Source organism: Microtus oregoni, unplaced genomic scaffold (assembly GCF_018167655.1).
Source record: "Microtus oregoni isolate MIOR12 unplaced genomic scaffold, Mior012 000017F_ref0000208, whole genome shotgun sequence".
NCBI classification, from domain to species: Eukaryota; Metazoa; Chordata; class Mammalia; order Rodentia; family Cricetidae; genus Microtus; species Microtus oregoni.
This window is the reverse complement of record NW_024543076.1, coordinates 5,484,333-5,501,762: the sequence shown is the minus strand read 5'-3', so window position 1 is coordinate 5,501,762 and position 17,430 is coordinate 5,484,333. Positions and strand designations below refer to the sequence as shown.

Genomic DNA, 17,430 nt, shown 5'->3' with positions numbered 1-17,430 from the left:
TTCAAGGCCAGACTGTCTACCGAGTGAGTCCCAGGACAGCCAGGGTTATTACACAGGGAAACCCTGTCTTGGGGGGAAAAAAGCTAAGTGAAAATTAGCATTGAGATACAAAATAGAGTCTATCTTTATATTCTGATTAAACATCAAACTAACAGATATCAGTGGATGGGTAAGTAAAATTTTTCCTCAAAATCTTTTTTCATTGCATTTCAGTGTCAACTTTATAGCCTGGCATCCACGACCGCCATGACTTGATTCAGCATCCTTTTTCAACCATATGGATAGAATAGCTTAGGCCTTGGATTCCCCTAGACCCATAGTTTAAACAGCTTTATCACTTCTTGCTTATGTAACTTTTGACTTAGGCAAGTCACGCAGCCTTTTAGAAACTTAGTTTTCTTCCCCTTTGAAAGAATATCATACCTGCTGACTAATTGCATATGGAATAAAACCTAGCATATTATTAACACCAAATAAATGTTAGTTTCATTTTCTTTTTAACAACATGACTTTTTTCTTCTGTTAATCCCATTTTTCTACCTTGAGTGCCTATTCTCTCAAATTTCCATAGTCAAATAATAACCACACTTAAAAATTACTCTAGAAATTCTAAGAATTATTTCCCCCTTAAATTCTTTTTTTTTCTTTTTGCTCTTCTCTTCTCCTTTTTTTCTAGACAGGGTTTCTCTTCACTGTCCTGGATCTCACTCTGTAGACCAGGCTGGCCTAGAACTCATAGGGATCCACCTACCTCTGCCTCCGAATGCTGGAATTAAAGGCATGTGCTGCCAACACATGGCTAAATTCGTTTATATTTTAACTGCTTCTTGTGATACATTTTAGTCTCTCACTATAGTGTTTAGGAGTTGCCGAAGGCTGCCTTCTCATTGAAGACCCAAAGAGCATCGGCATTCTTTCTAAGCAGGCTGTTGTGAGAAGCAGAGCCCACTCAGTTCAGTAAACTAGTGCATGAAAAGGCAGGCTGAAAAAGCTATTTTGGCCCTTTGACATTCATTTTTGTACCAAGAAAAGTTCAGATGTCTAATCAAGCATGTGGAGTGAGGGTGTCAAGTTGTAGACTGTTTGACCCATCTTTTGCATTGGTCTTCTGTTAAAAAGGCCTGTTTCAAAAATAACTTTTCTTGTGCACTTGGAATTTACAAAGTGATGCTTGTGTGATACTTATAGTGAGTGTGTGATGGTCATTATAATGAAGCAGGTTAACACATAGAGCAGAGCCTCACATATTATAAGCATTCGATAAACATCTGTTATTGACATGGTCCTTTTTGTAACAAGAGAAGCTAAAATGTACATATTCAACAAAAATCTTTAACATAATTTTATTTACTGTATTCCTCATTTTATACATTAAATTTCTAGACCTATTTGTCACATATATATATATACACTATTTTATCTTATTTTTGTAACTTTTATTACATTTTAAAAGTTTATTTAGTATGTGTGGTCATTCATGTATGTGCCTGTATGTATGTGTGCGGGTCAGAGAACAGCTTGCATAGGTTCTGTCTTGTCATGTAGATCTTGAAGATCAAATTCAGGTCATTAGGCTTGGCAACAAGTGTCCTTACCCATGGAGTAGTTTAACCAGCCCTATGTTGTTTTATATTTTTTGGCCTATATTTCCTCATTTTCCCCACCCATCACTATTTTCCCTATCTCTATTTTTGTTTATCTTTATTATGTTGCTGAATATTTCTTTTAACTGTCTCTTCTGTTTTCCAGGTATAGTTCTGTGTTCAAGTATATTTTTAAATTTTGAGATTATAATATAGTTATATCATTTCCCTTTTCCTTCCTCCCTCCAGACCCTCCCATATATTCCTCCTTACTCTCTTTCAAATCAATGGTTTCTTTTTTTTTTATTAATTATTGTTACACACACACACATATGGGAGTGCGCACATGCATGCTCAGCTACTTAAACACAACCTGCTCGGACTCTATACTGTTACTTGTATATATATATTTTCAGGTCTGACCATTTGGTGTTGGATAACCAATTGGTGTGCTCTTCCCTGAGAAAGACTGTTTCTCCTGCTCTAAATATTTCTTAGTGTCCTGTAGGGTTTTTTTTGGTAGGGTTGAAGCCTCCTGGACTTTCCCCTGGCCCCCTTAAAGGTAACGTGTTTATTGTCATTGTCCTAGTTCAGCTCCTTCTCCCTGGAGAGAGAAGTCATGTTAAGGCAGTCATGTTCGTGAGAGTTTATGGGTATAGCCTCTAATATTTTTTGGAGACACAGTCTCACGGAAAAATTCCTGTTCTTCTGGCTTTTACAATCTTGCCCTCTCTGCTGTGATCCCTAATCTTTAGGGGTGTGAGTTGTACTGTAGTTGTAGTAATTGAAACTGGGCTGTACAACTCTGTATTTTGATTGGTTGTAGTTTTCTTTATTTGTGTCTGTTTCCAAAGGGAAGTGTGTTTAAGTCTTAAATTTTATTTATCCCATCATGTATGTTTGTATGAATGCTTATACATGTATATACAAACACTACATTTTTATTCATCTATTAACAGATGCAAGTCTTCTGGCTTATCAAGCTAAGAAGTCAGTCATGACCATAAATAATTTATTGCAAGAGTAATACTTGTAGTGAAAATAGTTAGCCTTGGGCTATAAAGTAGCAAATAAGCCTGATGAGTTAGGCGGTTAGAAAAGTCCTATCAGAGGAACTCCTAGAGAATATTAAACTAGCAGTTATTTTTTAAGTACCAGAAAAATAAAAAAAAATGAGCTTAGAGAGATGAAATCAAGGGTAAACCTGCATCCTGTGTGTATGTTTGTCATAATGGAGATCCATAGCTTCTTATACATGCCACTAACCATCAGTTTTAAAAGTGGATACATCTTTTGGGGTGATGGTGGCACATATCTTTAATCCCAGCATTGGGAAGTAGAGGCAAGTGGATCTCTGTGAGTTCAAGGCCAGCCTAATCTATAGCAAAAGTTTTAGGACAGCTAGGGTTAAACAGAGAAACATTGTCTCAAAACAAAACAAAATCAAACAAACAAGAAGGAAATATTCTAAAGTCCAGCTATAGTTTAAACAATAATAAAACTGTTGATAGTACTATTATTAGTGTTACTGCTGCTGCTGCTGCTACTGCTAATACTACTGTTTGCAGTGCTGGGGATTAAACTTAGAACCTCTCACATGCTAAGCAAATGCTCTATCACTGAGTTATATCCCCACCCTTTTCTGTCTCTTCCCTTTTCCTCCTCCTCCTCCTCCTCCTCCTCCTCCTCCTCCTCCTCTTCCTCTTCTTCCTTCTCCTCCTCCTCCCCCTCCTCCTCCTCTTCCTCCTTATCATCATTACCCCTACCCCTTCTCTTTCCCCTTCTCGTTCCTTTCATCTTCCTTTTCAAACAGGTTCTCATTCCCAGTCTGTCTGGAAACCCGCTGAATAGACTGAGCCAACCTCAAACTTGTAGCAATCCTCCTGCCTCAGCCTCCCAAGTGCTGGGATCATATGCCACCACATGCAGCTAGGGGATGGAGAGGTGAATCCAGGGTTAAGAGCACGTGTTGCTCTTGCAGCAGACCCAGGTTTGACTCTCAGTACCTACATGATGACTTACAACCCTCTGTAACTCCAGTGCCAAGGGATCAACACCCTCTTCTGGTCTCTGTGGGTTCCAGGCAAGCATGTGGTACTTATACATATACAGGCAAAACACATACATTTTTTTTTTAATTTGGGGAAAAAGGTAACTTCTTGAAGTCAAAGGAAAAAAACATGTTATTTCTTAGTTTTTTCAGCTTCCACATCCTGTGGTTGGGTGTCACCTTCAGGTATTAAAAGAAAATGTATTTATTCAGCACACACCTAAGGACACTTGCGCATAAATAGGTAAAGATGACAAGTTGGGAAGGGCATTCCAGATGAGAACGAGCATCCTGAAGCAGTTCTTGACAGGTGAAATAGAAACTGTGCATTGATTTCCCCCAAAGGCACTCTTCCTTCTTGGCATCTGTGCTATTTTCCTTCAAGTTGTTTCTTATTTTTGACAGTTCAGTTTTTGTTTCCTTCACACCCTTTGCTATCTTCTGCTTGTCTCTTAAGTCTCAATGATTCCCAGACTCTGTTTCTCCATCTTCCTCTCCTCTAGATAATCTAATTTGTGTACTTTCCTGTGACTGATGAATCCCAGTTGCAGTCTCAGTTGTCTTTCATGAGCTCCAGACCTACAGCTCCAATTGCCTGTGGATATTGTCACCTGTATGCTCAGAGGCACCTAATAATATTCGATCTGTACTCATCTTTTCTTTCTCCACCATGTCCTCTTCTATAATTTTTTTTTTCAGTAAATGATACTATCAGTCACCCAAGCACAGCATTTTCCTTCTCCCTCACAATAAGATATGGATATAACAATTGCTTTGTTAGAACATCTCATTCTGTGAACTGCCTTAGACCAAAGATAATGACACCTTTTCACCATGCCTTGTTTAATATCTAGGTAGTTGATTGGTATCCATCTATTATTATATTTTGTTCTTGTTTCATTTCTGTTATTGTTATTTTTTAAAAAAAAACTAGCAAAAAGCCACTCAGGGGAGAGAAGGTTTATTTTACCTCGTAGTTCCAGTTTACAGCCTGTTATTGAAGGGAAATTACATTTGCAGCAGCTTGAGACAGCTGGTCACACATCCACAGTCAAGAGCAGAGAGAAACAAGTACATTTATGTTCACGTGTTTGTTCTCAGTTAGATTGTTCCACTCTTTACAGGTCAGTATCCCCTGTATTGTAATGGTGCTGCTAAAGTAGACTGGGTCTACATCAGTTATCTCAATTAAATGATGTCCAGTAGTCACCAGTGTGATCAATTTCTCATTAAGACTCTCTTCTCAGGTGATTCTAGATTGCGTCAAAGTAACAATGAAAGCTAACTATCACTGTGTGTGTGTGTGTGTGTGTGTGTGTGTGTGTGTGTGTAATCAATAGTTCTGGAAGATTCTGTTTAGTTTATACTAAGTCTGACATAGGAGCAAGCACTTTACCAATTGAGCCTATATTTTCCATTTTTATAAGAATACTGTCAGATTAGAGCCAACTTTGATGAACTGATTGATGGCCTTGGTGACCTTTTTAAAGACTATATCTCCAAATAAAATCACATTATGAGGTAGTAGGATTTAGAATTTCAAAGTATAAATTTGATGGAGGAAGGTCATTGGCCAATAAAGAAACTGTTTGGCCCTGTGGGTGGAGTAAACAGAACAAAATGCTGGGAGGAAGAGGAAGTGAGGTCAGAGACTCCACAGCTCTCTCGGGAGCAGACGCCTCAGAGAGAGACGCCATGCTCCTGGCTCCTGGGCAGACGCACGCTATGAAGCTCCGACCCAGGATGGACATAGGCTAGAATCTCCCCGGTAAGCGCACCTTGGGGTGCTATACACAGATGATTAGAAATGGGCTAAATTAATATGTGAGAATTAGCCTAGAAGAGAATGGGCCAAGCAGTAATTAAATAAATACAGTTTGTATGATGTTATTTCGGGGCATAAGCTGGGCAGGCGGCCGGGGAGCTGGGAACGCAGCCCCGCCGCCCTTATTACTACATAAATTGGGAGGGTCAGGTCACAATTTGTTGTAGCCTAGCCTTTCAGAACCACTTACCATGAACAATGTAATTTATACACAACAAAAGTGCCTTTCAGTTCTGAAAGCTGAGATGTTCAAGATCAAAGCACTAGAAGGCTCCGTGTACACACACACATACATGTACACATGCACATACACAGTGAGAGAGAGACAGACAGACACACGCACACACACAAACACGGGGGGGGGCTATAGTTCAGGAACAATATTTTTTTTAGTCTTGTAGTGGTTTGAATGAAAATGGCCTCCAAAGGCTCATAGGGAGTGGCACTATTATGAGGTGTGTCCTTGTTGGAGAAAGTTTGTCACTGGGGGTGGTCTTTGGGGTTTCTGAAGCCCATATCAGGCTCTTCTTGCTGTGTGCTGATCCTACCTCTCCAGCACCATGTCTGCCTATGTGCCTCTATGTTTCCTGCTATGACAATGAACAAAACCATTAAATTGTAACAAGCCAGTCCCAATGAAATATTTTCCTTTCTAAGAGTTGCTGTTTTGATGGTGTCTCTTTACAGCAATAAAACCCTAGCTAAGACTAGTTTGGACGCTGTGACTTTTGATCAGGGTTGTGTGAAAGCATAAGTGTGTATATGACTTTAAGAGTCTTTAAACAGCTTTTTCACAATGGGTTTGCCGTCAGAACGCAGGTGTTGTGAAAACCACCGCTAATTCAAAGCCAAAATGGGAAAGGAAAAGACTCACATCAACATCGTCGTCATTGGACACGTCGATTCCGGCAAGTCCACTACAACCGGCCACCTGATCTACAAGTGTGGTGGAATCGACAAACGAACCATCGAGAAGTTTGAGAAGGAGGCTGCCGAGATGGGAAAAGGCTCCTTCAAGTATGCCTGGGTCTTGGACAAACTGAAAGCTGAGCGTGAGCGTGGTATCACTATTGACATCTCCCTGTGGAAGTTTGAGACCAGCACGTACTATGTTACTATCATTGATGCCCCAGGACACAGAGACTTCATCAAAAACATGATTACAGGCACATCACAGGCTGACTGTGTTGTCCTGATTGTTGCTGCTGGTGTTGGTGAATTCGAAGCTGGTATTTCCAAGAATGGGCAGACCCGTGAGCATGCACTTCTGGCTTACACCCTGGGTGTGAAACAGCTAATTGTTGGTGTCAACAAAATGGATTCCACCGAGCCACCCTACAGCCAGAAGAGATACGAGGAAATTGTTAAGGAAGTCAGCACCTACATTAAGAAAATTGGCTACAACCCTGACACAGTAGCATTTGTGCCAATTTCTGGTTGGAATGGTGACAACATGCTGGAGCCAAGTGCTAATATGCCTTGGTTCAAGGGATGGAAAGTCACTCGCAAAGATGGTAGTTCCAGTGGAACCACCCTGTTGGAAGCTTTGGATTGTATCCTGCCACCAACTCGTCCAACTGACAAGCCTCTGCGACTGCCCCTCCAGGATGTCTATAAAATTGGTGGTATTGGGACTGTCCCTGTGGGCCGAGTGGAGACCGGTGTTTTAAAACCTGGCATGGTGGTGACCTTTGCTCCAGTCAATGTGACAACAGAAGTAAAGTCTGTTGAAATGCACCATGAAGCTTTGAGTGAAGCTCTTCCTGGGGACAACGTGGGCTTCAATGTGAAGAACGTGTCTGTCAAAGATGTTAGACGTGGCAACGTTGCTGGTGACAGCAAAAAAGACCCACCAATGGAAGCTGCTGGCTTCACTGCTCAGGTCATTATCCTGAACCACCCAGGCCAAATTAGTGCTGGCTATGCTCCTGTACTAGATTGTCACACAGCTCACATAGCATGCAAGTTTGCTGAGCTTAATGAAAAGATTGATCGTCGTTCTGGCAAGAAGCTGGAAGATGGCCCGAAATTCTTGAAGTCTGGTGATGCAGCCATTGTTGATATGGTTCCCGGGAAGCCCATGTGTGTTGAGAGCTTCTCTGACTATCCTCCACTGGGTCGTTTTGCTGTTCGTGACATGAGGCAGACAGTTGCTGTGGGTGTCATCAAAGCTGTGGACAAGAAGGCTGCTGGAGCTGGCAAGGTCACCAAGTCTGCCCAGAAAGCTCAGAAGGCTAAATGAATATTATCCCTAACACCTGCCACCCCAGTCTTAATCAGTGGTGGAAGAACGGTCTCAGAACTGTTTGTCTCAATTGGCCATTTAAGTTTAATAGTAAAAGACTGGTTAATGATAACAATGCATCGTAAAACCTTCAGAAGGAAAGGAGAATGTTTTGTGGACCATTTTTTTTGTGTGTGGCAGTTTTAAGTTATTAGTTTTCAAAATCAGTACTTTTTAATGGAAACAACTTGACCAAAAATCTGTCACAGAATTTTGAGACCCATTAAAACAAGTTTAATGAGAGAAAAAAAAAAAGAGTCTTTAAACAGCGACAAAGGACTCTTCAAAACCCTTTCAGTCATTTGCTTCTGAAATGGACATAGCCCACAGCCTTGGACAGTACAGGCAGAAAACTTAACTCCTTAGTTTATTGTCTATTGTTTATTGTTTATTGTCTCTTTAAGCTCAAGATTCTAATTGGGCATGGTGCTTGACCTGGTTGTAGAACTGAGGCTTGTCAGCAGTTTGTGACTCCTGAGGCCTGCCTTGCAGCTTGTCAGGTCACATTTGGGCTGTATGGCAGCTCTGTCTTAGCACATCAGTAAATTCAGCAAGTCCCTGCCAGGTTCATCATTCCCTTAGGGCAGCATGTTCCTGGGGGAAGAAAGAGGAACACCTCCCATTGCCAATCATTCTCTGCATGTATATAGTTGCTAAATAGTTTGGGGAGAGCATAATTCTATAAGGAGGAGAAAAAAAAAAGACTTTTCTCAGGCACCAGAACAAATGATTTTCCCCACGCACAGAAGAAATCCCAGCTGTGTGACCACATGTCAGCCTCTTCGTGATACTTCTGGGTTTTCTTAGTGGTAGAGAAGGAAAATAATCACAAGCTGACTCCTATGTAAAACAGAACTGAGTTTCTCCTTCCTTTGTCTCCATATTTATGACTGCCATAATGGCACCTGTTGGTCCTGACCCAGCCAGTCTCTGGCAGTGACTTCTGGAAAGGGAGGCCAGGTTTGTAGTAGGCATGTTCTTTGCTTCCAAACTAGTTGTTTCTGATCTTAGGGATCTCTAGACTGGTTACTTGAGGGAGAGAATTATGACTCTGGAGGCCCTCCTGAATGACCCTGTGGTACTACCTAATGACTTCAGTTGAAGAGGGTTTTGTGCACCAGGTGGCCTCCTGACTAATCCCATCCATTCAGCTCCCTATTAGAGCTCCTGCCACTCTGAACCTTCCTACAATTCTGCGTGAGTGTCACTGTCTCATTTTGAATTTCTATCTTGACTCATCTGTCTCTAGGCGAAAATCCCTGCAAAGACTTAAATTTGGAACTAGACCTTGAGAATGTCTGTTGAAAGCATTTCACAGTTTCTGGAAAAAATGCCTCTCCCTTCTTAAACCAATTTGTTTTCCTAGCTCTGCCCAGTGCACTCTGGAGCAGGCTAGCTTTGAGGATGTTTCCCAGATGAGGAGGACACTGTGCTACTTCTTACTCAAAAAAAGTACCTGGTCGTCTTAGCCTGCCTAAGATTATCAAGGATCAGATTCACTGTGACAAAGAGGTCTCTATTGTTGCTCTTAGAGCCAAAGAAACAAAAATGGCCTACTACCTATCCCAGAGGAGAATGATTATTTTGTGGTCATGTCCTGTTTGAAACTGAGCCCTGTAGGACAGTGGTTGAAGGAATATCCCCTTCATTACCAGAGCGTATGCTGACTGCTCTTTACCACATTTTATCCTCTGTATTAGTTATTTATTTCATTGCGGTGATAAAATACTTGACCAAAAAAATCAGCTTCAGGAAGGATTGATTTATTGTGGCTCATATTTTGAGGATGCAGTCTGTCTGTCATAGTGAGAAAGGCATGGTGGCAGGAGCTCGTGTGAAGCAGCTGCTCATATGGAGTTTACAGCTAGTAGGCAGGGAGAGATGAACACTGGCACACTATTTACTTTCTCCTTTTTATTCAGTATCAGTCCAAGAATGGTACCACTTGCATTAAGGGCAGGTCTTTCCACCTAAAAATGCCTTTACAGAGGCATCCAGATGATTTTAAATCCTGGCAAGTTGACAGGATTAACCATCACATCATCTTTGCTCTTGCTCAAGCAGGGGGCAGTGGTAAGCACAAGAATAATTTGTGGTCAAATTCATGTGAAATTTGAAGGTTCTAATGGGAGATAGATAATTTTGTTGTGCTTCCTGATGTCTTGAACATATCTTCCATTCTCTGAGCCATCATTTTTCTAGAAAACCAAAGCTGCTTAAGAGAGGGGCTGTGCACATTTGTACAGGTGAACCAGACTGGGTCCATTAAACTCAGGCCGAGGCCTCAGGAACTTGAGGCCCTGGGCAAACCCTAGAATCCTACTGGTGGATAGGGCATGAAGAAATACGTTGCTTAGGCAATGCCCTGGCCCTGAGGATCTTCCTCGTTCTTGATAGTGTGAGCTTTTTCTCAATTTAGAATGCCTGGACCTAGACCTCATAAAGGACAGTTACTGCTCTTGACTCCTTATGCTTGGCTGCAGAGCTGGGGAAGGAATTCTGATTTAATCAGTCTTTCCTCTTATTTGTGTTAAACCCTGTACCTCTCCTGGCTCAAGCCTGGGAAACTCCACAGTAAATTGGCTGTGATTTCCACTGAAATTTGACAGTTTTCAAGTTATTTTCTTCCTCTGTATTTAGATGTGGTTATAGTTGTGCTGTCATCTAGCCAACTCCCAACTGGGTTAGGAGGTATTTGTTCTGCTGTCAGTGTTGGCTGCATAATGAGGTGGATGGTTAAGAAACGGGTTATTTAGCATCTTCTGGAATCTAATTTTTCTGCCTTGGCTGAGGGGAAATCAGTGTTATTGGAAGAAGACAGAAAGGAGGCAAATGTTGGCTCTGAAACCACCCCTTTCTCCTTGAGATCTTGGATAAGATATGGAGATTATGATTGATTTAAAATCTTGTTTTGAGCCAGTCACTATGGCTCAGGAACATGTAATTCTAGCATTGGGAGGCAGAAACAGGAGGATTATTGCAAGTTCATAGCTAGCCTGGGCTACAAAATGAGACTCTGCCTCAGACAAGCCAAAATTAAATAAATCAAAGCTTTGTTTATCTCTCATATAGGACTGCCTGCCCTACAATGACAGATCTCAGGATAGTGCCCATTGACTTACCACCTGGTTTTTGGGTTAGATGGGCAAGATTCTTTTGTGGATTGTTACAGGAATGTTTGAGATAAATTCTGAATCAATTAAGTATGCTGAATCAATCAATTTTGCCACCCTGTTTTTGACCTGAGGCCTGAGGAAGAAGAAGGACTTTCCTCATTATGCCAGGTTCAGGGAAGGCTGAAGAGAAGCAGTGCTACTGGGTTGTTACTGGCAGTTCAGGGGTAGGCATAGCAAGCAGTGTTTTCCTGTCTGTGTCTGCAGAGTGTAAGAAAGGAGCCTGTTTCATGTACCTGCCATTTTATGTTCCAGAGCTTCAATGGTACCTGCATTATACTCAGATATGATGTCACGGTGAGCAGTTTGGGTTGTCTCTGAAGATAGACACTTGATTTTGTAGTATGTTCTACATAGACTTATGAAATTGTTGGGATTAGGACAACATGAGAACCACTAGACTAGAAAATCTCCATAGAGATAGGGCTGCCATTGGTAAAGGCAAGCTGGGATATTGGGGAACATGGACATAGAACTCTGCATTTTAGACAGCTTTTGATTGATGTTGTATTAATTTGGGTTGCCAAGTTCTGATTTCTGGATTCCAGAAGCAGCCTTTGGTCTTGACTGCTGCAATTGAGAGTCCATTTTGGTTTCCTCAGTTTCTCCTCCTCCCTAGTTGCTATAATGTCATAGCCTAAGGGAATTCTTTTGCAGTAGCTGTTCAGGATGTGAACTATGAGAAAATGGCATCATGAGATGAAAACTGCGCTTGGTCACTGCCCCTGTCCTTCAGCTTCTCTAAAGGCTGGTGACAGACCTTATAAATCGTGAGCTAACCCAGAGCTTATTTTAATAGAAGAGAAAACTGTCTTTGTATTGTGCACTAGCCATATTCTGGGTTCCCCCTGAGATTCAGAGCTCCTCTGTGTTTTCTGTCTCTTAAATTCTATGGCTTAGATGTGAAAGGGGTGTATAGAGAGGAAAGAAAGGATAGGGAGGAAAGAAGGAAGAAAATGGGGGAGGGGGAGAGAGAGTAAGATCTATATTTAGCAGGGAGAGACACTCACCAAGGGTGTGTGAGTGAGCTTGCTGGCAGGATTGTGTGTGCGTGAGTGTGCTGGGAAGGGGGTGTGTGCGCCAGCAACGTGTGAGGAGGGCTGGTGCCCTATGGGAGAGTGCATGCAGGCAGGAAGCAGCTGGAGAGGAGGAGGAGCAGAAGCGGAGCCGGAGCTGCCCTGCTTTCCTCTCAGTCTCAAAGCCGGGAATGGATTGAGTTAGAATTCCACATCCAGTTGAAGTTTGCTGCTGTTGCCTTCAGTAGCCTGGTCTTCAGAATCCCCCCTCAGCAGAGAGGTGTGGACCAGACTGGATTCCTAGATTTGCAGCCACCAGACTCCTGCCCCGCCTTCACTGAGGGGATTTCTCTGCTAGGCATTGTTCCTATCATCAACTTTGCACGGAGGAGCCAGCCAGCTAGGTGCAACTGAGAATAACAGCTCCTTGGCTCTGTTTGTCGGTTGGGCAGGCGGCTGTGCTGTGGCTCAGAAAGTTCGTCCTGTGGCTTCTCTGTCATTCTAAGGAGTGCTTCTAAATGGATTACCTCTTAAAGGAAGCACTTGCATTCTAAAACTTGAGAATCTGTGGCTTTAATGGTTTTTTCCCCCTTTTCATTTCTTTAACCTTATTTTGGTTGCAGCAGTAAGGTAAGTGATATTGAATATATGATTGACTCTGAACGACAAGCAGGAACAAAAGCAAAGCATTTGTGGGTGGAATATGGAACAGCTACATTAATTATATAACTGCTTGAGCCAAGTTGCTGGTGGGGGTCATTATAATGAGTGAAAAATAGCATACTCAGCACTGGGGTGGAATCTTCACATACACGTGTTTGTGTACTGATAATCTGGCCATCCATTCTTCCTGTATATTCTGCTGTATGTCTACAACTACCTGTCCATTCCATTGGATGTGTGCATAGCTTCTGTCTTGACATGTCTATATGTGTTTATGACTAACCTACCTGGTCCTCTCCTGTATATACATTGCATATAGACAACCATTTTATTCATCGTATATGAATGTATATTTATATATACATATAAACTTATCTCTACCTCTTTCTAATTCGTATATAGAGCTCATTTGTCCCTCCATTTATGCATTTATACGTGTACTTAGGTAACCTTCCTGTTCTTAGGTATATTCAGAAACCTTTCTATATTTCTTCTTACATGTGTGGAGAGGGGCTATACTGTCCAAGTCTGATATGTACATGTCTCTCATGTATACAAATGCCTTATAAACAAATGTCCATCCTGAGCTTTCCCATCTTTGAATGTATGTACACATACATATAACTTGTCTATTTATGTGTATAGTCAAAAAGCCTTAACTTTGCAAATTGAAAACTTACTTAATCCTGGCCTTTCTTAGTGACCTTGATCAAGTCTAATTTACCCTCTCAAAGCTCTATTTTTGTCTTCTATGAAATCAAAACAATAATTCTTCTTGCCTTACAGGGTTGTAATAATATGTGAGAATCATGTAAACTGAAAATTCTAAATAAATGAGTCTTTTGCCATCATTATCTGCCCCTCTAGTAGAACGTGCATCTAGCTGCATTAAGATTACACTCTTGCTCATTGAAGGTCTCCAAACCTTCCATGTCAATAGATAGCTTCTGCTGAAGTAACAATGTTTGTTCTGTAGTTTTCTCCAGAATATTGGAAAGAAGCTACACAGAGCTACAGGATGTTGACAAATGGTTGGATTGAGAGGGGGAAAAAAGGGTCTCATTTGTTGCAGTTAGGACTTGATATTTGGTTCTTTGTAGCGTTAAGGAGAAGTGAACATGTCCACAAACAGAAATGAGCTACTTCCAACTAGGATCAAAGTAAATAGGTAAAAAGCTGAGCGAAAGAAACAGTTCACTGTCACTGTGATGACACTCTTCTCTGCACTCAGAGGCTATCTAGAGTATTTCCTACCCCAGATTTCTAAGGCCGTGTTGTCCAATATGGTAACCACTTGCCACATGTTACTGTTTAGTCTACTTTGATTTTTTTTTGAAACAGAGTCTCATGTAGCTCAGATTGTCCGTGAACTGTATATAGCTGAAGATGACCTTGAAATCTTGTTCCCCCATCTCTGTCTCCTAAGTGTGGGGAGTGGACCAGGCACTTACATTTAGGTCTAATGACCTGAGTCTGATCCTCAGATCCCACAAAATGAGAACCAAATCCCACATGTACCCTGACATATGTACACCTCTGCATGTGTATACACACATATAAATACTTAGATTATAGATGTGTGCTACCATGCCCAACTAGTTAGTCTGCTTTGAGATGTTCTGGAAAATAAGATGTAAAATATGAGATTCAATGATTTAGTATAAAAAAGAATACAAATATATAATTAATGATATTTTTATTGATTACATGTTGTAATAATATTTTGAATTTGGAGTTAAATAATACATATTAAGATTAATTTTACATGCTTTCTTTAGTTTTTTATAGTTTTGCTAGGATCAGGGCAGCTTTTCTTGCTGAAAGGGCAGGTGAGCCCTTTTAACAGCCCACAACAGCAGTGGGGATTCTCTCATGTGCTAGGGAGATAATAGCTAACTGATACCCTGGTAATTTTTGTCCTAAATAAGTTCTAGAAAATTGTGAATACATACTACTGGGAAGAGATTTCCAGCTGAGTTTTACAATGGAAATAGGTTGTTGGTCATTAATCTAGAAGGAAACCTGAACCTTGAAGTTTTCATGTTGTCGTGGAAACAGAGGAGGATCAGACTAAATAGGAGACTGCATTCTAATCCAGTTATACCATCAATTCCTCATGGTACTGAGATCTCACTGTGTGCCAGTCCCAGTGCTTTTTCATAGTGAGGTCTTGTACTCTAGGTACTAGGAATTTGAACATAAATGAAGAAAATTTATTATGTTCTTATGGTTCATATCAATTCTGGGCCCATAAGCAAGAACTTAGTAACAATAAGGATATTCTCCTGACTTAAGGGTATAATCTTAGGTAATTGGGCTTTTGAGAAGCTAGGGTACTTATCCCATCTAAATACTTTAAAGTTAAAAATTTAGAAAAAATACTTTAATAGCCAAACAAGAGAATTCATTGGTATAGGTAGACCACAAGAATGTTGAGAGATAGTACATCCTATATACTGCAGGACTGGGACTAGGCTAGGCCCTTGGTCTAGGGCATTCTCATTTCTTTGTACTAATCTTGTTCTTTATACTTTGGGTCCTGATCTCTTTCTTCTGAAAAGATACTCTAGGAATTGATTCTTTTGCAAAGATGGACATCTTAAGAGTCCCTCTACCTGGGGACTGGCCCTAGAATCACTCCTCACAACATCACCTTACAGTATAATTAGTAAATGGCCCAGGGATCATGTAGCCTTGATGGGAGGAGACTTCCTGCTGCCCTCTAGGATTGTTTCACAGAATTGAAAGACTGCTTGATATTTGTTCATAGAATCCTTGCCTGTTTTCCAGAGGTCCCTGGTTGTTTCCTTAAAGCCAAGATTTGGGTCAGAGGTATTTATTTATTTATTTATTTATTTATTTATTTATTTATTTTACAAGCGCTAGTCACATCCTTAATCATGTTTACTTTATAAGTCAGAGAGAAGAGTAAATGAATCAGCCATTTAAGAATACTGAGGAGCGTTTCTCTTGACTTGGTTGTAGTAGGTTGGTGCTGATGGAATGTAATTTAAGTATCTACTCCTGGCCCAAAGTCTTAGATTTCCATCATTAAATCTGGTTACTTCACTTTCTTTTCCTATGTTTTCTTTTCAAATACAGATAGCTCTTGAAGGAGAGGCTTATTTTTCCCAGCACCAAGCATTCCTCAGGGGAAAAAGTGAATGCTCATTTCAGAGTGAGTGCAGGAAGTTAGAGAGTCGTCCACAGTGAACAGGCCAGCGAGACAGGCAGAGTGGTAGATGGCAACTGGAGGCCTAGATTGAAGCAGAGGATTCACCAAAGGAAGTATTCTCTGTGACCTATACCTATCCTGGTTTTATGCATTGCTTCTTTTGTATATTTCACTCCTATAATAAATACTTTTTGTTTACAATTTGTCAGTATTATATATCATTTCATATTGTTATTCATTCTCATCGGAATCCCATCCCCCTAACTGTAACATATAAAGAGTAGAGACTGTTTCTTATATTCTTAGCATTTAGCTTAATACCTGGCATCTCCTTTATGTATTTATTAATTCAAATTGACTTGGAGATCAGATGGATCCTCTATATGGCCCCTGTAATTTCATTCAGTAGTAGCAAAGAGAGACTGAGGAAGAAGGCTGACTTGAGTCTCCTGGCTTCACAGGTTGCCCCTTTTCTGATAGTCTGTTGAGCTCTGAGCAGAGTGGCTGGTTAATCCTCAGGTAGTACGTTGAACTTATCTTTTGCTTTGAAGCCTAAAAGCCAGAATGGCTGAATGAATTTGGTCCCATTGCAGAACGTGTATGCTCAACAGGTAATTGTTAAATTCAGTCCTTTGAGAGGCAGTGGCTACCAATTGAAAGAAAGTTTGAAGGGTTTTGTTTGTTTGTTTACAGGGAGAAGCTGCTATTAACCTGGCTTCTTGAAACCCAGGGTGTTAATATTCAGGCATTTGTACTGGCCTGCCCTTGGGGTTCTGAAGGGCTCTGTCCTCAGCTGAGCCACTAAGAGAACCTCCTTTGCACATTCACTACATTCCCTTTTCAAAGGGCCCTGCCCACCTTCCATCTCTCTCTATTTCTGTCTGTCTGTCTCTCTCTCTCTCTTCCCTTCTGCCACTCCTGTCCCCAGGGGCTAGATTCCCTTTTCCCCTCCCCCCTTTTCCAATTTACTTTCCCCAAATTAAAAAAATAAAAAACCCTCCACCTGAACTTTGTTGATGTCTTTCTCTTATGCTATGCGCCACTATTTTCTAAATTACTACACAGGTTAAAGCAGTAATGGGTGGATTGGACTTGTTTGTGGCCTCACAAAATACTTAAGTGAGGGGTCCCTTGTTAAAGTAGAGTTCTCATAGGAGCTGTCAAGATGGCAGGGAGCTAGGAAATAAGAATTCATGTAGTTTCTGTCTCTTAGTTCTTGACCTAGTTATCTCCTGTAAAAGAACCAGCTCATCTTTATCCCAAGTCCTATGACTTCTGCTGCTTCTCAGTCCAGGGAGGTACAGTGCTTTTAAATTTTAGCTCCATAGACTAATTGTAGATGGTGACTTTTCTTGAAAATGAGTAGCTATTAGGTCAGCTTTGTTCTTTAAGGCAGTCAGAGGATTAGCATCCCTATTACCTGAGCAGTACAGTCACATAGCTATAGTGCCTCTCCAAGGCACTATAAGTCTATCCTCCAGATAGACTTAAGCAACACAATCACATAGATATGGTATCTTGAGTCCCAGAAAAACTGAATCAGAATATTGATTGTGCTGTTCCAGGCTGAGCCTGAGCTTCCATCTGACTCTGTTGTGAGTCTATTATTTGTGGGCCTTTAGTTGTCTGTCCCATTAGACTTGAGTATGTTGACTGCCATC

The 17,430-nt window shown here is 41.0% G+C and overlaps 2 protein-coding genes across 9 annotated transcripts in view; both read left to right on the top strand.

Annotated features, from left to right (window-relative positions):
* The window catches only part of Unc13b (unc-13 homolog B), a 210,966-nt gene that overhangs the window by 144,982 nt on the left and 48,554 nt on the right, over positions 1 to 17,430 (top strand). For 2 of the 8 annotated variants that reach the window (XM_041667762.1, XM_041667761.1), the window contains exon 1: positions 12,090 to 12,561. The exons of the other annotated variants lie outside the window; for them this stretch is intronic. The gene's annotated coding sequence lies outside the window, so the exon portion shown is untranslated. Of the gene's footprint in view, positions 1 to 12,089; positions 12,562 to 17,430 lie in introns of those variants that run through there. 8 annotated transcript variants of the gene reach the window in all.
* Positions 6,260 to 7,958, top strand: LOC121458455 (elongation factor 1-alpha 1-like). Its single transcript, XM_041667769.1, has one exon. It carries the CDS (start codon positions 6,312 to 6,314, stop codon positions 7,698 to 7,700), a length of 1,389 nt encoding a protein of 462 aa, XP_041523703.1. The 5' UTR covers positions 6,260 to 6,311; the 3' UTR covers positions 7,701 to 7,958.